Raw genomic sequence first — 26,837 nt, forward strand, 5'->3', positions numbered from 1 at the left:
GGGTGCCATAGCGAGTCGGATAGCTAGCTTTATACTTTTTATAGTAAAACTATTGGGCTGAAAAATGGTTTCCTTACATTATGACCCTGACCTCAGAGCTTGGGGGTCTTAAATTTTGTGGAAATCACAAATCATAGTAAAATCTCTTCAATAGAGAAAATGGAAAACAATTATCACTATTTACTTTCTACCTGCAGGCAAGTATTACATTAATTGCTTCCTTTTAATGGACATTCCTATTTATATTCAAGGTGAAAGTTGTTCTCAAGGCTATTCTAATCATTATAATCATGTCTAGGTCTTCATTGAGTAAAAACATAATGTTCTGTAAATGCCATAACTTTCTCAAGGAACATGAAATAAGCATAATATCAATCAATGGTGCTGTAAATGTATCAGAAACGTCTAGACACTTTATATTATCAATGTGTTTTGTAAATTCAATTATTAACCAGTTAGATGAAATTTCTTCCTAAAATATTCTGGTTCCATTCCCAAATGGATACTGAGGCCAGAATGCTACTTAACAGGTTATAAGTACAACATTTTAGTGAAAAACAAAAACCTCCATATGAAACATATTTTCATCAGAAGTATAAAAACAAGAGCTGTTACAGGAGACAGCCCGCTTGACTATTTCAATGCTGGATAGTGAAACTGGGCATATCTGAGAAAGCTGGAGCTGTCACTGGAGTGTTTAATGACTCCAATGGTAGATGAAGATATTGGACAATAGCTTGTCTGTGTCTAAAATAATAAGTAGTAAGAGAGATAAAGATAAAGTGTATCAAAACACTAAATAAGTATAATTCTAAGCAAAAAAAGGACATAATTCATAAAATCTTGGTGCAAGAGTTATGCACTTTGTGTCATATGATGTGGGTGATGATGTGGAACAACTACTTCAAGTTCAAATCAATTTAGTAATAACCGAGATATAGTGAAAATACATCAAAATTAACTTGAATTCTAAGTAAAAGGGGGCATAATTCATGAAAAATTGGTGCCAGAGTTATGCACTTTCAGTCATATGATGTGTGGGTCACAAGGTGGAACAACTGTTTTAAGTTTGAATCAAATAAATTTAGTAACAGTTTACTAGAGATGCTTTTGAGAAAAGCGCGTGTCTCCCACAACTGCCCCTATGAAAAATGTCTAGTTTAGATGGATTAAATAAGTGGACCCAATTAGATAGCTTGGACGAGTGGACTCAATCAGTAATTCAAGGGCCATAATTCAAAAGTGCCTGGGCGGATTTGGCTAGTTATCGAACTTGGCCGAGGTCTTATGGTCAAACACATTTTGTTCAAGTTTGGTGAAGATCTGATGAGAAATGTTCGACTTAAGTGCGGACAAGCTTTTTCCCACAACTGCCCTATGAAAAATGTCTAGTTTCTGGCTTGGACGAATGGACTCAATCAGTAATTCAAGGGCCATAATTCAAAAGTGCCTGGGCGGATATGGCTAGTTATCGAACTTGGCCGAGGTCTTATGGTCAAACACATTTTGTTCAAGTTTGGTGAAGATCGGATGAGAAATGTTTGACTTTGAGTGCGGACAAGCTTTGTGACAGACACACACACAGACAGACTGGAGTAAATCAATATGTCTCCCACACCACTGTGTGGTGACAGACATAATAACTGAGATAGAAAGTGCATCAAAACTTCAAACTGAACTTCTAAGTAAAAAGGGGGATAATTCATGAACTATTGGTGCAAGAGTTACTGCCCTTGTGTTATACTATGTGAGTGTTGATGTTGAACAACTATTTTAAGTATAAATTAAATCCATTTAGTAATAACTGAGATCGAGTGAAAGTGCATCAAAACCTTAACCTGAAATTCGAAGTAAAAAGGGGGATAATTTATTAAATATTGGTACCAGAGTTATGGATCTTGTGTCATATGATGTGGGAGATGATGTGGAACAACTACTTTCAGTTTGAATCAAATCCATTTCGTAATAACTGAGACAGAGTGAAAGTGCATCAAAACTTTAACATGAAATTCTAAGTAAAAAGGGGGGATAATTCATGAAATATTGGTATGAGAGTTATGACCCTTGTGCCGTATGATGTGGGTGATCATGAGGTATAACTTTTTTAAGTTTAAGTAATAACAGAGATAAAGTACAAAAAAACTTTAACGCGAAAGGACGCCAAAGCCGGGTCGAGTAGGAGAGCTCTGTCGAGCTTTGTTTGTTTGTTTGTTTTGGGTTTAACGCCGTTTTTCAACAGTATTTCAGTCATGTAACGGCGGGCAGTTAACCTAACCAGTGTTCCTGGATTCTGTACCAGTACAAACCTGTTCTCCGCAAGTAACTGCCAACTTCCCCACATGAATCAGAGGTGGAGGACTAATGATTTCAGACACAATGTCGTTTATCAAATAGTCACGGAGAACATACGCCCCGCCCGAGGATCGAACTCACGACCCCGCGATCCGTAGACCGACGCTCTACCTACTGAGCTAAGCGGGCGGGCCTCTGTCGAGCTAAAAGCTTGTAATTTCCAAAGATCTTTCTAATGAAACCTTTCTCACCTAAAATATAATAACTGTTGGCAAAGTTCTCTCAAACCTTAAAATATTTTTCACTTCAAAACTACCTTGTAAGTAGAAGCCCTGTGTCATCACAGAAGTGACAAAATCTTCTTGTCCTAGAAGAAGAAGCCCCTTCATCCTCAACTTGGAAAAGTGAACATACCTGACAAACTGGCCTTTCCATGTGGCCTCCTCTTCCTCTTCTTCAACAATCTCTCTTAAACGATCACCTAACTCATCTGCAAACATTACAATACTTAATGTACAATCATGTAAGACTTTTATTTTAATGTAAAGCAAGTGGTCAGAGCATCTTAACAAGAGGGTCATGATGACCCTGAATCGCTCACCTGAGTAATATGAGCCACATGTTCAAAATGGCAAACTGATGCTAAAATATTAGAAAGTAGGTCAGTAGGTCACATTCATGGTCACTGATAGTCAGTTTTAAGATCAGTGTGCAAAACTGTAAATGTCATCCAGATTTCAAGGCTGTATCTTAAAAAACAAGAAAGTAGGTCAGTAGGTCAAGGTCACAGTCAAGTGACCCATAATCACTTGGGGTCATCAGGTATTTATAATTAAACAGTCTAGGAAATATAATCTGATAATTTTTGAAGTATCTTTTTATATATATCTCATAATTATAACAAGTGACCCCCAGGGTGGGGCCTCTTTTCACCCCAGGGGCATAATTTGAACAAACTTGTTAGAGATCCACTAGGCAATACTACATACCAGATATCAAAGGCCTAGTCTTTGAACTTTAAGACAAAAAGATTTTTTCCCCTATATATATGTCTATGTTTAATTTGGGACCCCGAGGGCAGAGCCTCTTTTCACCCCAGGGGCATAATTTGAACAATTTTGGTAGAGGACCACAAGGCTACATACCAATATCAAAGCATAGCCTTGCATTGCTAAGACAAAAATTTTTTCCCTATATATGTCTATGTTAAAATTTGGACCCCAGCAGGCCTTCTTTTTACCCAGGGTACATAATTTGAACAATTTTGGTAGAGACGAAAGGCAATGCAACATACTAAATATCAAAGCCTAGGCCTTGCAGTTTTAGGCAAAGATTTTTAATTTTTTCCTATTAAGTCTATGTAAAACTTGGACCCCCGTAGCAGGGCTTCTTTTTACTCCAGGGTTACAATTTGAACAATTTTGGTAGAGAACGAAAAGGCAATGCTACATACTAAATATCAAAGGCCTAGGTCCTATGGTTTTAGATAAGATTTTTAACGTTTTTTCCTATATAAGTCTATGCAAAACTTGTGACCCCTGGGGCGGGCCTCTTTTCACCCCAGGGGCACAATTTGAACAACCTTCATAGAGGACCATGAGATGATGTCACAGGCCAAATATCAAGGCCCTACGCCTTGCGGTTTTGGACAAGAAGATTTTTAAAGTTTTTCCTTTTCAGAGTTCTGTATGGAATTCAATTCTTTGAATAATTTTGAAAGGGGGCCTCCCAAGGATCATTCCTGTGAAGTTTGGTGTAATTCTGTCACGTGGTTTTCAAGAAGATTTTTTTAGGAAATGTTGACGGACGGATGCCAGACATTGAGCGGTCATAAAAGCTCACCATGAGCCTTTGGCTCAGGTGAGCTAAAAAACGGAAAAATGAGCTGTTCTTCTTTTAAGGAGCATTTTCATTTCAATGCATGGCTTGATGCATCTTTTAAAACTGTTAAGAAGAAACGATGCAGCACCATAAAACCAGGTTTTTCAACATTTGACATATGACACTTTGATATGATTACAAATGTATGTAATGCTAGTATATTTCTGAGTATTAACAGAAGTTTACAGTGTCAACCTTTGTCTCATTAAGAGCTATACACACACCAGGTTTCCATTCAACATAATTATGTGTAATAGTTCCGCTTAAGCCGGTGCTAGGGGGCATGAGAGGTCTTGCACATTTCATTACCTCTCAGGAACAGACTCAATCGAACCGAGTCTGCTATTATTCTTCTTGGTTGCATTCTTTGCACAGGTGGTACAGTAGAAGAGTTACACCAATCAGTGTATGAGCAATCCAAGGTTGAACAATATGAATCCATATAAGGACAGTTGGCGTGTTTTGAGAATTTCAGAGTTCAAGCAAGCCAAGCAGAACTGTATATATATGTATACATGTGAAATGAAGTAATACGTACCTTTGGTTATATTACATACAATAGCACTTCTTGTACCAATTTTGGCTCCAAGACTAGGGTTCTTCAAAGTTATAATGAAATTCTTTGGACCCTGTAATTGAATAAATTAGTAATGACTTGATCAAGTTGACTGATAAAGATATGCTGATATTGGGGGTTTTCTTATCAGCAAAAGAAGAATATAGGTGCTCACTAACTATAAACTTCTTAATTATAAAATGTGCAAGACTATAACTTTGTGAAAGTAACACTTATTAACTCTCTTGATATAATCCATTTTTGTCAGCATTTGCAATATAATCGGTATTAAGAACAAACTTACTAGATCTAAGGTTAAGTATAATAGACTAAAGTATTGCTATATAACTAACATACCTATTCCAACAGGTTTGCCTACAGCATTAGCTCCCTTCGACCATGTATTTCAAATAATACCATCCCTTATTCAATAGTTTGATTATGTATGCAAAATATTAAAACTTTAATTCATAACTTTCAATTGTCCCTTACATTTTTTAAAAACAACTTATGGAACAATCTTATTCAAGTGAAGCAGTAAATTATCACAGCACAAGTGATTAAAGTAATTACTACACTGGCCTAGATTAATATTGACAAAAAAGCTTGAATAATTCAACTACACTTTGTTCTCAGAACATTTACATTCTTGTGTATCCATAACAAAAGCTATATAGTGGAATATATTTACACTACATTTTAAACAAAATAAAATCTAATAGCAAAGAAGGAAGAAAAAACCTGCACCTGAAGAAAAATCATAGATCACTATTATTATAACAGTTCACTATAAATTGCTAGGTCAACAGAATGGCTTTGATTAAATTATAACAATTACAAATTTTATTTCTTTGATGTAGGAAAGTTTGCCTTAGATATTAAACTTGTATCTTGATTTAATTGATGTGTACACAATGTTCACCAGTTATGCAGTTTCTTCAGTATGCTTGGTTAATACTGATGTATAAAACTGAAAAAAAACAAACAAAAAAAACCCCAAAAATAACTGGCAAAAGAACTGGCTTAAACACGGAACTTTCATAATAATATACCTTCAAGTCTGTTACACTCTGGTTTGAACATAAAAGTCATAATTCATAAATTTACAATTCATGTACATTACGTTGTATTTGGAAATATTAAAGTGCTGCATATCAAAGCTTGGTTGCATATCATAAAATCTGATCCTAAGTTATGGATATAAAATGTAAATCACAAACAGATTGAGAAAATTTGATCTGTGTCATTTAATAAGTTTATGTTAAATAATACTATATAAAGGTAAGACCTGTTGGCAGAGTAAACAAGTATCAGAAGTCAGTTTTAACATTTCTTTATTTCAAACCAATTCGATCTGTTCATTCTGAAAATTTTATGTCAAAAGATAAGTATATGATCTATTATACAGAAGGTCTACACTAATTATTTCTCTGTTCTGCAAACAGGTGACTATTCTGGTCGACTTCTTTCTAATCTTGCGTGTTAGTCAAAAGAAGTCAAGGAAGAGCATTTAAAAAAAATAATCTTGGACATCAACTATTTATGTACCAAATGTCACAAAAAATCCATTTCATCCGATTTGAGCCACAGTTTGTTAACACTCAAGTTTTCCTTCCACTTATGTTGAATTCTTATAAAACTTTTAGAACAAATTATATATAATACAGTCGAAACTCGGTATCTCGAATTTCAAGGGACCGTGCTTTTTATTTTGAGATAACCGAAATTCGATTTATGAGGAGGGATGTATATGGACAAAATAAGTACACAATACGAAGATTTAATAAAAAAAAACAAACTGTTTCCTCGATGCCGGCACTTTACGCATACAGGATTCCGTACAGTTTGTGTTTATCAAAGTTTCCTGTTTTTTGAAGAATAAAAATGATACTAACCTCAAATGTTTTTGAATCAAACTTCCTTTTTTTACCACGTTTCTCTCCCAGGGGATTGACATTCGATCTGACATTTTGAACGAATGATGCTTTCCCCCAAGAAGTTAATTTTTATACAGTCTCATCGCGGTTACCTCTAATTAATCCTTATTAAAGATCCCAACTGTTCAAACTAATAAATTCATTAGTTTAAATTAAAAGCAATTTTGATAACGTCTCAATAACAAATGACTGCTGATTAAAGAAATCTACTGTTTACATCAAACAATTATCATTATGGCACGTGCAAACAAGTATGACATCATGTCACCTTGATAATCGCCGCACCTTTGATATGCAGGCATCATGGCTTTCTGGTTAGGCAATAAACATTGACATGTGTTTGAAACCAACCACATTTACAATGACATGCGTGAAATTTTATTGCATATTTTTCTCACTTCCACTTACCAAGTTCACAATGCACGTGAATTTTAATGACGGGACTGAAAATCCCTTTCGACATATCCGGACTCGTAAGTCAAATTTTGACGTAACCGAAGTTGAATTACATAAATAAAGAAGGAAATTTGACGGGACTTGAAAATTTCTTCGACTTAAGCGGAATTTCGAGGTAAGCGAGTTTGAGATACAGAGTTTCGACTGTATTTCAGTAGCATGTTAAGAACACTTACATTGTAACGTTTAGAAGAAAAAAAAAAAACATACTGTATACAAAATAAGAGGCAAGAAAATATCTTTGAATAAGTATTTATACAAAATTATAATTGAAATAAATGATAAAAATATGCAAAGAGGCAGTGAAAAAGAAAAGCAGTGTTTGAAAGGCCTGTACATGTTGGTGTAATAAAGAATGTTGCTGGCAAAGAACTTGAATTAAGCAGGAACTTCTCACCACATGTATGACGTCACAAGGCTACCACTTACCAGACTCTGTTACAGATAGGTCATATTAAAATATTGCATATTAGAAGTATTATTTCACATATCATAGTATTGTAGTTAGAATACTGTACACTAAAAACTGTTAATTCTTTCCCACCAGCAGAGACAGAGGAAAGTTTCACAGCTGTTATTTGCGCCATTTCCTCTTTTAAAAATAATTGACAAGTAACTGTAATCAAATATTCTGTTAAATCCTTTTAACTATTTAAAATCTGGCCTGTATATTACTAATGTCTGCTAGATGAAACTTTCCTGTCTCTGACTATTTATTAGTAGAAACCATTTAATGGGTTACTTTGTCCTGGATAAAGGACAGATTGTGCTGAGCATGAAATACATTACTTGATATTGTCGGTCTTTCTTGTCTATCAGCTGTCAATGTCAATAAGCAAAGTAAAAAAAAAAAATGATCTAAAAACATGCAATCATCTTAAAACATATTCAAACCTTCTATTTAATTTTAAACTAGGTGATAAAACAAGAGGGCCATGAAGGCCCTGTATCCCTCACCTGACCTATTGACCTAAAGATCATCAAGATTAACATTCTGACCAAGTTTCATTAAGATATGGTCATAAATGTGGCCTCTAGGGTGTTAACTAGCTTTTCCTTTGATTTGACCTGGTGACCTAGTTTTTGAACCCACATGACCCAGATTCGAACTTGACCTAAAGATTATCAAGGTTAACATTCTGACCAAGTTTCATGAAGATACAGTCATAAATATGGCCTCTAGAGTGTTAACAAGCTTTTCCTTTGATCTGACCTAGTGACCTAGTTTTTGACCCCACCTGACCCAGATTTAAACTTGACCTAAAGATCATCAACATTAACATTCTGACCAAGTTTCATTAAGATATGGTCATAAATGTGGCTTACACAGTGTTAACTAGCTTTTCCTTTGATTTGACCTGGTGACCTAGTTTTTGAACCCATCTGACCCAGATTTTAAGCTGGTCTAAAGATCATCAAGATTAACATTCTGATCAAGTTTCATTAAGATTCAGTCAAAAATATGGCCTATAAATTGCTAACTAACTTTTCCTTTGATTCGACCCGGTGACCTAGTTTTTGACCCCACGAGACCCAGATTAGAACTTGACCTAAAGATCATCAAGATTAACATTCTGACCAAGTTTCATTAAGATATGGTCATAAATGAGACCTCTAGAGTGTTAACTAGCTTTTCCTTTGATTTAACCTGGTGACCTAGGTTTTGACCCTACATGACCCAAATTCAAACTGGACCTGAAGATCATCAAGGTTAACATTCTGACCAAGTTTCATGAAGATACTGTCATAAATGTGGCCTCTACAGTGTTAACAAGCTTTTCCTTTGATTTGACCTGGTGACCTAGTTTTTGATCCCAGATGACCCAATATCAAACTCGTCCAAAATTTTATTGAGGGTAACATTCTGACCAAGTTTCATTAAGATTGGGCCAAAATTGTGACCTCTACAGTGTTAACAAGCTTTTCCTTTGGTTTGACCTGGTGACCTAGTTCTTGACCCCAGATGACCCAATATCGAACACATCCAAGATTTTATTGAGGGTAACATTCTGACCAAGTTTCATTAAGATTGGGCCAAAATTGTGACCTCCAGAGTGTTAACAAGCTTTTCCTTTGATTTGACCTGGTGACCTAGTTTTTGACCCCAGATGACCCAATATCAAACTCGTCCAAGATTTTATTGAGGGTAACATTCTGACCAAGTTTCATTAAGACTGGGCCAAATTTGGACCTTAGATGTTAACGCAAACTTGTTGACGTGATGGAGGACGGACGATGGACCAGGGCGATCACAAAAGTCACTGAGCAAAAGGTACCGGATGCTATTAGGGCTGATCAACTCGTAATGGAGTTGAACATTGACTGTTGTGTGACCTGATCTTGAGTAAGGTCTGGGAGTTGTGCATGACAAGTTGTCTCATTATGGGAAACATTTGTGCCAAAAAATAATAAAATCCCTTGATGGATGGCAGAGTTAACTGGGTAGAACAGAGTAAAACCCCTATTTACTTGACTGCCAAGTGGACCTGAATTTGAGTTAGGGTCTAGGTGTGTGAAGTATACTGTTGTTATGGGGATTGTTTGGGATATAAAATCCCTGATGGATGCAGACTATGCGCAAGCAGGAAAAAACTTGACTATGATCAGAGTATGACTTCAGTAACAGGTCTGGGTGTTACATGACACATCATCACATTTGATAACATTGGCAAGTAATATTAGAATCCTTCAGGAGACTCATGTACCAGACATGAAAACACTTCTGAATTTACTCAAGTGTGACTTGACCTCTGAGCAAGTTTGAGTGTTGTCATGACATGTATTCATTATGGGATACATTTGTGCCTAGTTCAACAATGGCAGATTATGGCCAGGAGTGAAAAACACAATATGACTTTGAACTCAGTGTGACCATGACCTTTGGGCTAGGGGTCTGGGTGGTATGCATGACATACTGCCTTATTACAGGATAAATTGTGCCAAAAGAATTAAAATCTTCAAGAATGACAAGTTATAAACTGACAGAAAAAAAACATACTGACATTTGACACTAACGTGTGACCTCCTTTGAGCTATGGTTTGGTCATGACGCACTGTTGATTATTGGGAACATTTTGCAAAATATACATAATCCTTGTACGGGTTAAGTACAGACCTAATGAAAAAAGCCCTCTTGACTTTGGCCTCAAAGTGTGACATTGACTTTGAGCCAGGGAGCTAGGACTTGGATTAACATATAATTATATGGGGAAAAGTTAGTGCAAAGTAATATTTAAATCCATAGGGATGACAAAGTTAGACTGTACATCTAATTCTGAATGAACAAATGAAGAGGGAGTTGCTTGTGGTTGTTGGGGGGGGGGGGGATGCAAAGATCTATACCAAATGTTAACCAACATGGTATAAAAACTGATTTAAAATAACATCATTTTTATTTTCTGAACTTCTTAAATATATGACTAATTATAATTCTTCATACTTTAATATTGTACAAACTGCAACAATTGTTGGATTTCATACTGGAATATACACAGTACATAAGGTACATGTATTTTAGGTATTTTCTACTGCATTATCAAAGCTGACATGCATACATGCCAAGAATAATGTAAGCACTATATACAAAAACAAGTCAATTTTAAAAAGCTTAGAAATTTAGATCCACCACTTTCATACCTTGATCCTAAATGAATTAAAATGAAAATAATCAAAATTACTTCTTCAAGTTTCAAAACTATTTACATCTCATTATGGCAAGAACTTAAAATTTTGTTCATTTCTTTGTTGGATGGTGGCTTTTTAATGACAATCAATACTACATTATGTCTGTTCAGACAAGTTCTATAGGGTACTTTCATAACTTTTTATCCAACAAATTTTAATTCTAATTAATTTCACTACAGAATAAAATTATAAAATACGTTGAAGAAGTTAACGTGACTATTTATTTACATTAAGAGGATGATACAGATGGTTTTAGACATGCAGTCTTTGTTTAAACTGCCAAAAGAAAATAAAAACTTGGCATGCTGGAAGTGTAGTTCAAAGATCTGACAACAGTTAACAAGGAGAATGTTTTGATGATGAAAACTAATAAATAAAATAGGTTTTTTTTTTTTCTGCTTGGCTCTCATAACTTTTTTATTTCACATAAATTATTACTCACTACTTTTTAATCAACTTTATTTTGGCTTACAATTGAGAGAACACAGTAAAGGACTTTAGAGAGTACTGAATAATACATGCAATGACCAAACCCATGATGTGTTTTATCTGCAACATAGGACTAGTAAAAAAACTGTAAATAGAGGCAGTGAATAAAAAAAAGCAATTTATGTAAAAGCTGTAACAAAAACTGATTAAACAAAACAGGGCACATCTATATGAAAATTAAAGAAGACTTGAAATGCGAAGATGTACTTCTTACAGTTCTTATCTATTTCAACCAATGATAAGAATAATACTAAATATTCTAGCTGTTAGGTTGTGATAATTCATGCAATAACATAAATTGCTGTTTTTCATGTTGAAAAGAACACTACAGAATGAGTTGTTCTTTTCATTTGTGAACTTGTACATGTACTAACAAAAAAAGAAAGAAAAAAAGTAACAAACATGATCTGACAGGCAATGAGCATAAAACTTGTATAATTATATCCTTTCATAATGGCCTACATGATTCAGACAAAGACTAAACGAGAATTGTTTTTCAAACAGTTTTGCCCCATATGATGGCCTGTCTAAAGTAACACTGAGCTTACTTTTTAATCTCAAGTTTGCTATGACCATGACCTTTCAACTACCCTGTGCCCTGAAACCATTTTCAGTCTATAGGTAACTACTGACCTCTGGAATGAGCAGCAGAAACCTTAACAACTATTCCACCTTGAAGCTCATGGTTTAAATTATCTAGTTATTGACATGAAAGTGAAAAATGTACCAAGGACCAATTAACTGACTGACATGAGCAAAACAATGTACCTTCTTTCCTTTGAAAGGGAAGGGGACAAATAGAATAAAACCTCAATTAAATACAACTAAATAAAAAATGTCCATCCTTTTCCTCAATTTAGTCTTTACTCCAAATTATAAATAATGTTCACAGACTAATCTTCTTTCTCTTGAAAAAAAAAAACAACTTTTTTTCTGATTACCTTTGCATCTTTATTGATGTCAATGGAAATGGCTTTACTGGTTTCTGCATGGCCAAATTCTAATGTCCCTTTTTGGGAAATATAGTCCACTTTGGGACCAAGGTCCTTCCCTCCTACAGCTGTGCCATCACTGAAAAAGAATATATATTAGAGAGATGTAGTAGTTGCAATTAACTGAACATGGTATAAAAACATATAGAACAATTACTGTGAAATCATTATTATTCATGGGGGATTAATTTTTTGTGGATTTCGTGGTTCAGCCCAATCACGAAATTAAGTCCAAACAATCAAATTGTGCCCAAGATAATGCAAATTATACTCAATGTCGCCAAAAAGACACCATAGCTGTCCGATCTGGTCCCTAGTTGTGTGCATGCAGCAGTACTGACCTGCAGCTTCCATGTAGTTTCCATAAACATAGGCGTAGGTCAGAACAAAACCAATTATTTCATTAAGACATTTACCCATGGTTTGATACGAAATAGTAGTAAGCTGCCGCTGTTATTTGAATTTTTTCAACCCCGCTCTGCAATGTTTATACACTAGCCTTTATTTTTACTGGCATGTAGTAAACTACTAGTACTTTCGGACTTTAAAATAGTATAAATTAATTGCTAGATTTGCATCTGATGCATTATTACCCAATTCACATTAGTTTACACGTTTCTCGGCAGGAATAAACACATGCACAAGCTTGTGATTTTAGATGCAGACGCGCATTCATTTTTCAAAAAAATATTTGGATGAAAGTGTAGCAAACAGTTTATAATAGATTATGTAAGGATTACTATGGTTATACTAGTACTACTATATCCCAGGTGCTACGGTTTTGTCGCTTTAATTGGTGCTGCCTTTTCTTATTGAATATTTCACAGTTTCATTAAGTTTTGCAAATTAGGGGTCGTACAAGATAATGCGGTCGTTAATTGGCACATGATCACTTGCTAATTTCCTGCGGCGTAGATTGCAAATTCTGTAACCTTGGTAGCGCTGCTTGACACATGTAGGTTTCACATGTAAAAACAAAATGATATACTAGATCTATTCCTGTGGAATTTATGAAAAAAAACAACTGTTTTTTCAAAAATTTGAAATCCATGAATTATGTCCCCATGAAACAGTCATTTTGGCCAAAACCACGAAATTTCGTACTGATGAAATTATGATTTCACAGTACCTTAAATGAATTTTGGAGCTTGTTCTTCATGCCAACATACTGCGTTCTTTGAACTGGCAATATTAACTGGTATGCAAAATCTGGCTAAATTTTGGTAACTTTTTATCATAACATAATTATTAATTTACATAAAACTTAAACAATTATTTTATGACTTTAATACAGCTCATCCTGGGCTGTTAAAAATAACGTGACTTTTTCTTTAGCTTCTATTCTGCTTATTTAAGGTCATACATTGACGTTGACGTTATGGGAATCACATATGTTTATGTTTTACCTCTGACCTCCGCTATCTTAAGCAGTTTGGAGCATTGCGATCATTTGTACACATAACATATAAAACAGATGAAGTACATTGTTGGCCGCTCTGCTTCATAAATTTAACGTTTCAGTTGTGTTCGCAAATTTCAACATTACTACAACTGTCTGATTCATGCGCTTGATTGCGTACACAACATGATTAAAAGTATTATTCATCTATTGATAAACATTTTTACTCCCCCCCACGTACAATGATATCTTGGTGCATGTCACCACATGTTGTGACTTTGACATATTTTGGCAACAAGTGTTTCAGTGCGACTTAGTGATAAAATTCGTATCATGACAGATGAAAAATCGATGCGCAGTTATTGCATAAACTATGGTAATTAGAACGTCGACGCGCTTTGCAATCAGCAAAATGTTAAAATGTATGACCAATAGAGCGAAAATTGCAAATTACAATGAATTTTCACATTCTCTTACACTATATGCTGCTTCTGGACGCAAAAGCACGTTTTTTTTAACAGCTATATTGGTTGATGAACTTTTTATAAAACGTTTGTGGAAATCTTAAAACCCATGATGAACTACAAATTATGAGATCTGCATACTCAATTTATCTAATTATATATATCCAAGTTCTCCTGTATGTGAGAGATTAAAAAAATTCTAAGAAATATGTGACTAAAGGAAGCTTTGCTCCTAATTTCTCTGCAATTGCTGAACAAATTATTAGCTCTACAAAAAACAAGAGATCACAGAGTGATCTTGGCACCCACCAATGTGCCATTTTTGAGTGTTCCAAATTTCAAGAATTTTTGGCTAGCTCAAGGTCAAATTTCATTTCCGTACACAACACTGTGCATGTGGTCCAAATTCGAAAGCTGTAGCTTGAGAAATGTGAAAGTAGGTCACTAGATCAATTTCAAGGACAAAGTTCTTTGTACACAAAACTATGCATGTGCATCAAGTTTGAAGGCTGTAGTTTGAGAAATTTGAAAGTAGGTCACTACGTCAATCTTAGGGTCAAAGTTTATTTCGGTACACAAAACTATGCAAGTGGTCCAAATTTGAAGGCTGTAGCTTGAGAAATGTGAAAGTAGGTCACTAAGTCAAGATCAAGGTTAAATTACACTTCAGAACACAAATCTATGCATGTGGTCTAAATTTAAAGCCTGTACCTTCAAAAATGTGAAAGTAAGTCACTAGGTCAATGTCAAGGTCAAAGTTTGTTTCGGTACACAATCCTATGCATGTGGTCTTAATTTGAAGCATGTAGCTACAGAAATGTGAAAGTAGGTCACTAGGTCAATCTTAAGGTCAAAGTTCATTTCGGTACACAAAACTATGCAAGTGGTCCAAATTTGAAGGCTGTAGCTTGAGAAATGTGAAAGTAGGTCACTAGGTCAATGTCAAGGTCAAATTTTATTTCGGAACACAGAGCTATGCATGTGGTCCAAATTTGAAGCCTGTACCTTCAAAAATGTGAAAGTAGGTCACCATGGTTCATACAGGACTTGGCAAAAAAAATTCAAGGACTTTTCAAGGACTTTTTATCGATTTTCAAGGACTATTTTAATCGCTTTAAATCTTAAATTACAAAACCATTTAGGCTCTTCATAATTTATTTAAGGCATTATGACAGAAGAAAAGTTACAGAACAGTTTTATTTTCCATAAGCTACAATAGCATTTCTTAACCGTTATATGATCTTCAATGGGATTACCTTTTATGAGCTATATTTGCCTGTATACATACTTAGTACATGTTTCTTATAAGTCTTTCAAGCTCTCAAGACTAGTTTTCAATTTGTCCTCAAGGGACTTCACTTCTTGTTTTCGCGTGTGATTTCAACGCACTTTCTCCCATAGTTCCGACATCAATGAGTTTATCACATACACTTATGCTTGTCTGACTTAAACTCCTTTAACCACGATGAATAATCATCCTGTGTAAGCCATTTATTGGCGAAACTACATTTATTTTTTGGGCCACTCATTGTTGTTGTTGATAAGTCACGCTACAATGACCTTGCGCATAATATTTTAACGTTGTGAAAATCGCTGTTCCGTATCTAACTTCCGTACCCAAACGGTGTTCAACTAGCGTTCCCTCCGTGGGTGTGCATGTATTTTTATTTTACACCATTTTTTCGCTCGTTTTGACTTATTTATTATTTATTTTTTTGTATTTTCCCCCTACAATACGATTGCACCCCCGTTTTTAGCAAAATTTAAGGATTTTTCTACCTTTTTTTTCAAAATTCAAGTACTTTTTCAGGGGATTTTTGGATGAAAAAAATCAAGGACTTTTCAAGGACTTAGGATCAAATTCAAGGACTTTCAAGGACCTGTGCGAACCATGGTCACTAGGTCAATGTAAAGGTCAAAGTTTCTTTCGGTACACAAAACTATGCATGTGGTCCAACTTTGAAGGCTGTAGCTTCAAAAATGTGAAAGTAGGTCACTAGGTCAAAATTCATTTCCGAACACAAAACTATGCATGTGGTCCAAATTTGAAGCCTGTACCTTCAAAAATGTGAAAGTAGGTCACTAGGTCAATGTCAAACTTTTTTTCAGTGCACAAAACTATGCATGTGGTCCAAATTTGAAAGCTGTAGCTTGAGAAATGTGAAAGTAGGTCACTAGGTCAAAATCAAGGTCAACTCATGTCAAGGTTCATCTTGCCACTCAAAACCATACATGTGGTCCAAATTTGAATGTTGTAGGTTTTTAAAAGCTTTTCCCTATATAAGTCTATATGAACCATGTGACCCCCAGGGCGGGGCCATATTTGACCCTAGGGGGCTAATTTGAACAAAATTGGTAGAGAACCACTAGATGATGCTACATTACAAATGCCAAAGCCCTAGGTTTTGTGGTTTGGACAAGAAGATTTTAAAAGTTTTTCCCTATATAAGTCTATGTAAACCATGTGATCCCCCAGGGCGGAGCCATATTTGACCCCAGGGGGATAATTTGAACAATCTTAGTAGAAGACCACTAGATGATGTCACACACAAAATATCAAAGCCCTAGGCCCTATGGTTTTGAATAAGAGGTTTTTCAAAGTTTTTCCCTATATAAGTCTATATAAACCATGTGACCCCCGGGGCGGGGCCATATTAGACCCCAGGGAAAGAATTTGAATCATCTTGGTAGAGGACCACTAGATGATGCTTCAAACCAAATATCAAAGCCCTAGGCTCTGTGGTTTTGGACAAAAAGATTTTCAAAGTTTTTCCCTATATAAATATATGTAAATAATAGAAATAAACAAAGGGCCATAACTCACTAAACAATTATTGAACCAGTCTGATTTTCAGACGGACACAACTAGGGTACCAATACATCATTCTGACAAAGTTTGGTCAAAACCCCCCCAGTAGTTTCCGAGGAGATGCGATAACGAGAAATTGTTAACGGACGGACGGACCACGGATGCAGAGTGATTTGAATAGCCCACCATCATGATGATGGTGGGCTAAAAAAAAATGCTCACTGCGAATCGAGATATATAGATATATATTCAGTACTTTTAGAGTAATGCATTGAATAAAAAATCAGCAAAGGAAGATAACTGAAAAATAAGTATGGCAGAGTAATTGCCCAATAACAAACTCAGTACTTTTTGAGTTATGCTCTTTATAATAAACAATAACTAGAGCTATCACTAAAGGTGATGAATGTACCCCCCGCATGCACTGACACAGTACATTGCAATTTGACACACACAAGACTGCATAATTATGTGGACTGTATGTATATAGACTGTATGTATACAGTATAGTAACAAAAAAACAAAGTCCCATAACTATGCAGAATATTTATCTAAAAGAATGTAACATGCCCCATGCACAACTAGGGTTGGTACTGATCACTTGTGTGAAGTTTCATTAAATTGTGTGCAAGGGTTTGGTAGATTAGGCACGCACAAGATTGCATATGAAGACTGTATGTACATAGTATGTTAACAAGAAACAAAGTCCCATAACTCTGCAATTTTTGTCGCTGAAAGAACCTAACATGCCCCATGCACAACTACTGTTGTTACTGATCAGTTGTGTGAAGTTTCATTAAATTGTGTCAAGGGGATGAGGAGAGATGGTGCGCACAAGATTGTGTCTATGTCTATAGTATAGTAACAAAAAAACAAAGTCCCATAACTCTGCAAATTTTTTTTCTGAAAGAACCTAACATGCCCATGCACAACTACTGTTGTTACTGATCACTTGTGTGAAGTTTCATTAAATTGTGTCAAGGGGATGAGGAGAGATGGTGCGCACAAGATTGTGTCTATGTATATATTATAGTAACAAAAAAACAAAGTCCCATAACTCTGCAAATTTTTTTTCTAAAAGAACCTAACATGCCCCATGCACAACTACTGTTGGTACTGATCACTTGTGTGAAGTTTCATTAAATTGTGTCCATGGAATGAGGAGAGATGGTGCGCACAAGATTGTGTCTATGTATATAGTATAGTAACAAAAAAACAAAGTCCCATAACTCTGCAAATTTTTTTTCTAAAAGAACCTAACATGCCCCATGCACAACTACTGTTGGTACTGATCACTTGTGTGAAGTTTCATTAAATTCTGTCAAGGGGATAAGGAGAGATGGTGCGCACAAGATTGCGTCTACGGACAGACAGACAACCTGAAACCAGTATACCCCCCCTTACAACTAGGGTACCAATACATCATTCTGACAAAGTTTGGTCAAAACACCCCCAGTAGTTTCCGAGGAGATGCGATAACGAGAAATTGTTAACGGACGGACGGACCACGGATGCAGAGTGATTTGAATAGCCCACCATCATGATGATGGTGGGCTAAAAAAAAAATGCTCACTGCGAATCGAGATATATAGATATATATTCAGGGGGGGGGGGGTACAAATAGAGATAACTGAAAACAAAAGTTAGTTTGAGTTATGGTCCATGTACAATGCACTTCTTCTAAATTGTCCTCTATCATTATATGCAATTTGCAAAAAAATCCCTATAGTAGTTTTAAGAGTTATGCCCTGGACTAGAAAATTAAAAGGGAGATAACTCAGAGTTAGGAGGGTCGGGTTATGGTTCTTGCATGTGACTCATGGTCTTGTCATACTGATCACTGTGCCAAATGTTTTTGAAATCCATCTATGGTTGACAAATTTACAGACTGAACACAAAATCCAGATGGATATTCAATAAAGGAGATACCTCAAAACTTAAAGGGGTAGACTTATGGTTCATAAACAAGGCACATGGTTATATCATGCTTATTATTCATATCAAGTTCTATTTAATAATAGCATCCATCCATGAATGACAAAGTTACAGACCTAGCAGGAAAATGCCAAAAATTGTCTAATTCAAATTCTATGCCTGTTATAGTTATATGCTGCCGTAAATTTGCTTCATAATTACAACCTGTCAGACTTTTAGTATCTGAAGATCTCATTACAATAATCTACTGCCAATTCATAAATACAGGAACATGGTAACAAATTATATGCATCAGTAAGAATGCAGTCATCAAACATGTTTTTCATATTTTCATACAACAAGAAAGCTTTGGTTTTATTGTGCCTCAATGCAGTTGTAACATAACCAGGATACGTGAATAATTACTTACATAGTTGCATATTCAAGAGAGACCACACCATCGAAGCCATTGTCACGTATGACCTTGGTTGTCACCTTCCATTCACTGAGATCAGCAATACAATGATCTTCATCAAATTGAAACTCTCCTGGATCTGAAACATAGGAGAATATAATTATAGTCTTTATACAGAAATCTACACAGGAGAACATCACATCACACTTATTTCCAGCCAGAAAGAAGACTGGTCAAGCTGGCCAAAAAAAATCACACAAATAACATCAGCACTTAAATAAATAACACATACTTACTGTAAGCACAACTTACTTCATATTTATTAGCCTAGTCTGTGTTACCTTAAAGTGATAACATACCAATCAAAACTACAGACTGAAAAACATTCTACCATGTTGCATAAAATTAACTTTATCTGAAAGCAATTTTCATACTCAGCACATTTTAAGTAAACACATCAAAATTATCATGGAACAGCTTTTTGAGCTTTTCCAGTTTGTTGACAAATGCCTGTTACATTAAAAATTTAGATCAGATACAACTGATCTATCAAATATTCCTGGTTCAATTACAGGAATCTTCACATTGTCTGACATTCTCTGATAATGAAATCTAGTTTCTAGTATAGTGTTTGCATGATTTGTCTGATATGTAACAACTGATGAAATTTCTGGCTACAGTCCTGATATGTAATCAATGCTTAGACTTCATTCTCAACTTAAAATAAATTGATAATTCAGATAAGAACAAAAGATGTTTACACTTTTCAATATTAACAATATCAAGACGTGAAAAGACTAACATCCAACTGACAGCACTGAAAGTATTAGTTTTTCTGGCTGAAGAAATTGTCCCGCTGTAGCAGACTTGGCATGTATTCCTCCCTTCTTGAGTTATGTTAGGGCAGTCAGTCAACCAACCTAATATTACTCCAGTCTGGACCAATACAAACTTATGGTTTTTTTCCCAACCTATAAATGGTAACTTCCTCACTGAGGAAAACTGACTTCAGATATTTGTCTTCCATCAAACTGTAACAGGGAATGTTAAATTTTGCATGCTTTGAGCCTGACACACAATCTTTAGGGATATCCTCGATTCTCTCATCAACTGTAGGCATCAAATTTATTGCTCTACTAGAACAGGAAAGTTAAACTGGGAGGCTTTATATCAGCAGCAAAGTGCTGAATTTCACAATTTTGGCTACATCTAGAACAAACTATTTTTGAAATGGAGGGAAGCCAAAAATGACAATATTTACTAACTCAAATTGCTGAATGCTAATACTATACTAATTTCAGTAATATGCATTTGAATTCACTCTTAAATTCTACAACAAAACACTGAAGGAACTGAATATCCTAGAAAAAACTCTAACAATCTCAGTGACCTACTGCATTAAATGTAACAAAGGGCAGTTTTCAGCCTGAAAATAATCTGAAGTAATGCACAATTTACTCAAGAAGTACCTCATCTGAATTTCAAGCAACCACTAGCTATGTCTTTATTCATTATGACTGAAAAATGCATAGAACTTATGACCGCAAGCATAGGTTTAAACTGATATGATTTATAGTGCAGATATAATAGGGTTATTATAACAGTAGCTCAATCCGGGATGTTGTACAGTAGAATTCCACTATTAAGACCACCCATGGTTCTTTGTAAAACTTGTCTTATTAGTGGTCTGGTCTGATTAGTGGACAAGGCTATACGGGGAAGGTTTTGACTTCAACCATTACTATGGTTAATTAGTTCAACTTTATCTTTCAAACTTAACTCTTTCAGTTTTTAGCTCATCTGATTTTTTGAAAAAAAAAAAATGATGAGTTATTGTCATCACTTGAGCGGTTGTCGGCGTCGGCGTTGCCTGGTTAAGTTTTATGTTTAGTTTAGCTTTACTCCTAAACTAGCAAAGCTATTGCTTTGAAACTTGGAATACTTGTTCATCATCATAAGCTGACCCTGTATAGCAAGAAACATAACTCCATCTTGCTTTCTGCAAGATTTATGGCCCCTTTTGTACTTAGAAAATATCATATTTCTTGGTTAAGTTTTATGTTTAGGTCAACTTTTCTCCTAAACTATCAAAGCTATTGCTTTGAAACTTGGAATATTTGGTCACCCATCATAAGCAGACCCTGTACATCAAGAAACATAACTCCATCTTGCTTTTTGCAAGAATTATTGCCCCTTTTGGACTTAGAAAATCAGTTTTCTTGGTTAAGTTTTATGTTTAGGTCAGCTTTTATCCTAAACTATCAAAGCTATTGCTTTAAAACTTGCTACACTTGTTCACCATCATAAGCTGACCCTGTACAGCAAGAAACATAACTCCATCCTGCTTTTTGCAAGATTTATGGCCCCTTTTGGACTTAGAAAATATCATATTTCTTGGTTAAGTTTTATGTTTAGGTCAACTTTTCTCCTAAACTATCAAAGCTATTGCTTTGAAACTTGGAATACTTGTTCACCATCATAAGCAGACCCTGTACATCAAGAAACATAACTCCATCTTGCTTTCTGCAAGAATTATTGCCCCTTTTGGACTTAGAAAATCAGTTTTCTTGGTTAAGTTTTATGTTTAGGTCAGCTTTTATCCTAAACTATCAAAGCTATTGCTTTAAGTTGCAACAGTTTTTCACCATCATAAGTGGACACTGTACATCAAGAATCATAACTCTATCCTGCTTTTTGCAAGAATGATGGCCCTTTTTAGACTTAGAAAATCATGGGTAGGACAATATTTCTATTACACAAAAAAAAATCAGATGAGCGTCAGCACCCGCAAGGCGGTGCTCTTGTTTGTTTTTCCATGGCTATATATGTTAGTATCAGATACGAAAGAAGACTGTTAAAGATAAGCATTTCATTAGCCTTAAATACTTGTGTTAATAAAAAAAAAATACGGATCAAACTGTGTATTAATTAAGGACGCACTTATCTGATAATGATTTGAATTTTGTTCAATTAAAGACAATTACAACAATATCAAACCTTTTCAAACTTCATTCTCCGCTGAAATCCCAAACATATTTACATTAATAATAACAAACAAACACCGTTTATATCTAATTAAATCCGTTTTAATCCAGTCAATTCGATCAACGGGCATTTGTCTAATTACAAACAAATTAATTATTTCAATAATTTCTTATGTTAAAATAGCGATGTAAAACACCAAACATCTTTAAATAACAATTTCAGACAATCAAACAGTTTGATACGTTGTTTTGATAATGTTTAAAAGACTTGTTAGCTATCAACGGATAAATACACAATGTGCAACGCTAAACGTGTTAACACGATGTCACACGTGTTAATTCCTGTGGCGATTCGCGGTAACATACAGAAAAATTTTAGTGGTCGTAATTGCGGTGATTAATTAAGCGTGAAAAAAATCAAACAGTTCTGAAATTGGTGGTCGCATTAGTGGATTAGCGGTCTGGTCGCATTTTCGGACAAACGACCATTGGTTTTAAGAAGGAAATATTCCGTTCTTTGCAAAATCGGTCGTATTAGCGGTGCGGTCGTAATTTCGGCGTGGTCGTAAGTAGGAATTTTACTGTATTTGGCTCGAGTAGATTTTTGCCAGATCGGATCTCACAAGGCGCGCAAGCGCTGAGTGTTATCCGACCTGGCAAAATCCACGAGAGCTGAATACAAAACCCCAGATCCAGCTACAGTTAAAATGACCCTTTTATTATATACCTCTACCTTTTTGTTTGCTGTTTTGTTATTGAACGAAAATCTTCAATGTTTATCGATATTAAAATGGAATTAAGTGGTTTTTATGTGTGCTATATACAGAACTGTGTCAGGCCATGCATATTAATGAAAGTTTGTAGCAGCATACAATACAAAAGGTACAATACGGAATTTAAAAGGTACAATACAGATTTTTTTTCTGTCTGTTCATATTTAATTGTGAAATACAAGCCGATTTTTTACAGAATTTATATAGGTATATAATAAGTCAGTTATAGGTGTCAGTCAAGCAGAAGATATGCAGAATGTGCTGAAAGATCCTTTAACTAAAGTTCAAGGTTACAACTTTCTAAGACTGCAGGTCGTTGGATACCAGGTCATACAACAATTCCCTAACATTACAGTTGGTGGCAGGCTCTATGCATACGAAACCATTGGTCGCACAACTGTTTACCTAATAGGGAAGAATACACACATATGGTTTGAAACAAACAAAATTTACAAATTATCATAAATAAGTTCAAACTACTGACTATGAACTAAATGTTTGTGACATTTGTCAGTAAAGTTATCAAAAGTTATGTTAACACTTAGTGCTGCAAAGGGTGTAACATGTGCTTATATATTCTAAAGAGTTGCTTGATAAACAGAGGATTATCTTCCAGAACTAAAAAAGCAGACTGTCAACCATTTGTCAAAGGAATTACCAGATACTTAGTTTGTTATACACATCAAATAAATGAACCAGAAATCAAAGCAAAAATCTGTGCATCATTCGCCCAGAAAGTTAAAAAAATATCCCAAACTTTGGTTTTAAACTATTCTGAAGTAAATTTTATGTAATTTTTTTTCTTTCAACAGATGGGAAGACGTACGATCTGGTAATCAGTCTGCAATAATAATGATAAACAGAACAAAAAGCTCCAACATGAACAGTCAAATAATTCTAAATAAGTTTCAGTAGGTTAATCATTACCTTTACCGCCTGTATAGAAGGTAGAAAAAGTGAAATACATAATGAGAAACTCTTGTCTATTTCTTTTGTAATATATTATGTACTGTAGCAAAATAAGTGATGAAGTCTGTCAGAGTGGCTCTCTCTTCATTTTTGGTATCTTACCACTTACAATAAACAATTTTCTGGAGGCCTTATCAGAATTAGAAGGAAAATAAATATACACTCTGGCATGAGATTACTGAATCCTATCTCATCCAAAGAAAGTAAGAAACTTAATAAAAGCCCAATAGGAGGCCTGCCTCTGTGTCTCAGTTACCTTTCTCATTAATTTTAAAGGTGGTTAATCATATTTAACTAAATTTTAATGACATTTTCCACCTTTCATGTATTCTGCTGAAGATGTATTCAAGGAATAAAAAGCATTATAGTGAGTTTGATCCCTAATACAAATGTATTGTTTTTTTAATAAAATACACTTTTTTAATATGAAAGTATTTAAATGTGTGACTATTTCTTCCAATTTCAATATGCAGGGTTTTCCTTTGGCAACTCTATAGGGGATCATGGTGAACACCCTCATATTTTACTTTCAATTTTAGGTGGTCAATTTTTTGTAACCTTTTTACGACTTAACAAAAACAAAAACAGTATGATATCTATACAAATTTTGATAGAGGAATACATTTTCATTTATAAATACATCTCTGTTTTCACTCAATGTAAACTATGACAAATCAGGGCCATATGGTAACTCTGCTGAAAATCACTTAACCATATCACTTACACAATACATATCATTAGACTTTGCACTGATCATTCTGTAAGGTTTGTTAGAAATCCACTCAATGATATAAGGGAAGTGGCCAAAACATCATAAAATTTGAGGTGTCAAGGGCCATAATACCACTGAAAATCAGCAAAGATGAACATGCTGATGATTTGCACATCTAAGCTTGGCAGTGATCACTTTAAAAATTTGTGAAGTTTGTTTAAAATTTGCTAAGTGGTATCCGAGGAGCTTCTAGCAAATAGCTTCTGAAAAACTTTTGACATACCCATTACTTGAATTGTTTTCCCATTGTATCGTTTACACTTAGCTGGTCTCCTTTTTATAACTTTATACAACAAAACTGTTAAGACTAACAAGGATAAACATGAAGAACAAACTTAAACAGCCATTACAAGCTTTCATAAAAATGTGAAATATATTCAAAAGAAATTTATGTAAACACCTTCTTTATAGTGTAAAACTGTTTATTTTGTTAAGTATTTTCTTTTTTCACTTGAATAAAGCAGTAAGAATTCTGTATTTACACAGTAAAGTGGTAAAGTTTGCACAACTAGTTTAACAATTAAATATTTATAGCACTTTTAAATGCCATTAAAGTTTTACAGCTTTTTTTCATGCCTTACATAGGACCTTGCTCATTCAATAATATATCTGCCTTTAGCAACAGCAATCGATAAAAAACAATCCAGTTCATGCATCACATAGAGGGGTCCTACATTTGTTTTAAAAAATAGGGTAGTTGAGTTTTATCATAAATCATTTAGAGTTGTTTTAAAAGTTCCATACGTAACTTCATACACAACATATTGCCCTCAATCTATATACCCCAACCTTTTGAGACGTTCATTATTCAGAAGTTAGAAGTTAAACATGCATATAAAAATGTTGGTGCTGAAACAAAAAAAAAATCCTAAATGTTAGTGAAATAGCTTAAAAATGCTTGTGTGGACTTACTGTCATCATCAACAATAGTTACAGTTGCCACACTAGGATCTCCAGTGCCAGTGCCTGGAGTGGGATTCTTCAGTAAAATGTAAAACATGACATCATTCTCAAACTGGTTATCATTTACAATTGGTACTGATATTGTCTTCCTGTACTCATCTTCTTTAAATATCTGCAATGTAAGAATTGTTTATCTGATAAAAATTTCATATATTAAACAGCAGTCAATTAATCTACAGTTTTCTTGGATTTCGATTCTTACAGAGTTAACTTGCAACTTCCCAGCATGAAAAGGTGAAAGTAACAAGACCAGTGGCAGATAAGTTAAATATCTTTCTTCAAACTGCAATGAAAGACATTACATACGAAACAAACCAATCACCACCAACTCTGCAATCTTACACGCTCCTTTTTTTTCAGCTAACCTGTCAAGATATCTTTGTCATTTTTAAAGAAGAGAAAGGCCTTGAAGCATACAGAAACCAAAACCAGATTTTTAACAGCAAATAGTTTTTAAAGAAACAAAGTAGAATCTAAATGAGTCTTTCCTTTTTACAGAAAATAAAATATTCTTTATCGAGAATTCTGGTATCATAGGTATGCAAGTATTGTGCAAAATTTAGAATCAATCCTGAGCTAAAACTTCTAATTTTTTCAACCCGTGGCCTGACATATTATGGAATCCTAATTTTGATATTGCTGCAGGTGAAGTTTCATATAATCCATTTTGTCCCACAATGATGTACTGAGCAGGTTTTCTGTGTTTAGTAACACTGTGACAGTAATGCCTCTGACCCCATATTCAATCCCAACCTTGGTCTTACTAAGGTACCACCATGTAAACTTTCTTAAAATATCTCAATCAAAACTGGTTACTGAGCTGACCATTGCCCATCTGCCTGTCCATTTAACATGTCCTGTCAAACATCCCAAATCTATAAGTAGCTTTTCAATTTAGAAAAACCTAATTAGAAGATGGCATTGGTAGAATAAGTAATCTAAAACTTCTGGTAAATATTTATAAATGGACAGGCTGGTGGACTGACATATGAAAATTGTGTAAATCCTTTCTGGTTTTACGTGGGAGTAAAACACTTGTCTTCTTTGTGTTATTCATGAGCTTTAAATCTTGCACACTTTTAGATTTA

At 34.8% G+C, this 26,837-nt stretch overlaps 1 protein-coding gene across 20 annotated transcripts in view; it reads right to left on the minus strand.

Annotated features, from left to right (window-relative positions):
* Positions 1-26,837, minus strand: part of LOC123565984 (sodium/calcium exchanger 3-like) — a 257,228-nt gene that overhangs the window by 14,167 nt on the left and 216,224 nt on the right. For 18 of the 20 annotated variants that reach the window (XM_053550277.1, XM_053550272.1, XM_053550275.1 and 15 more), the window contains 6 exons: positions 25,699-25,861; positions 19,304-19,427; positions 12,237-12,366; positions 7,912-7,941; positions 4,712-4,802; positions 2,707-2,782 (listed from right to left, as the gene is read on the minus strand). In XM_053550277.1, the coding sequence (XP_053406252.1) occupies positions 2,707-2,782; positions 4,712-4,802; positions 7,912-7,941; positions 12,237-12,366; positions 19,304-19,427; positions 25,699-25,861 (614 nt within the window). Of the gene's footprint in view, positions 1-2,706; positions 2,783-4,711; positions 4,803-5,781; positions 5,800-7,911; positions 7,942-12,236; positions 12,367-19,303; positions 19,428-25,698; positions 25,862-26,837 lie in introns of all 20 variants that reach the window. The other 2 variants (XM_053550278.1, XM_053550280.1) reach the window with 2 other exon arrangements.

This window comes from Mercenaria mercenaria, chromosome 8 (assembly GCF_021730395.1).
Source record: "Mercenaria mercenaria strain notata chromosome 8, MADL_Memer_1, whole genome shotgun sequence".
NCBI classification, from domain to species: Eukaryota; Metazoa; Mollusca; class Bivalvia; order Venerida; family Veneridae; genus Mercenaria; species Mercenaria mercenaria.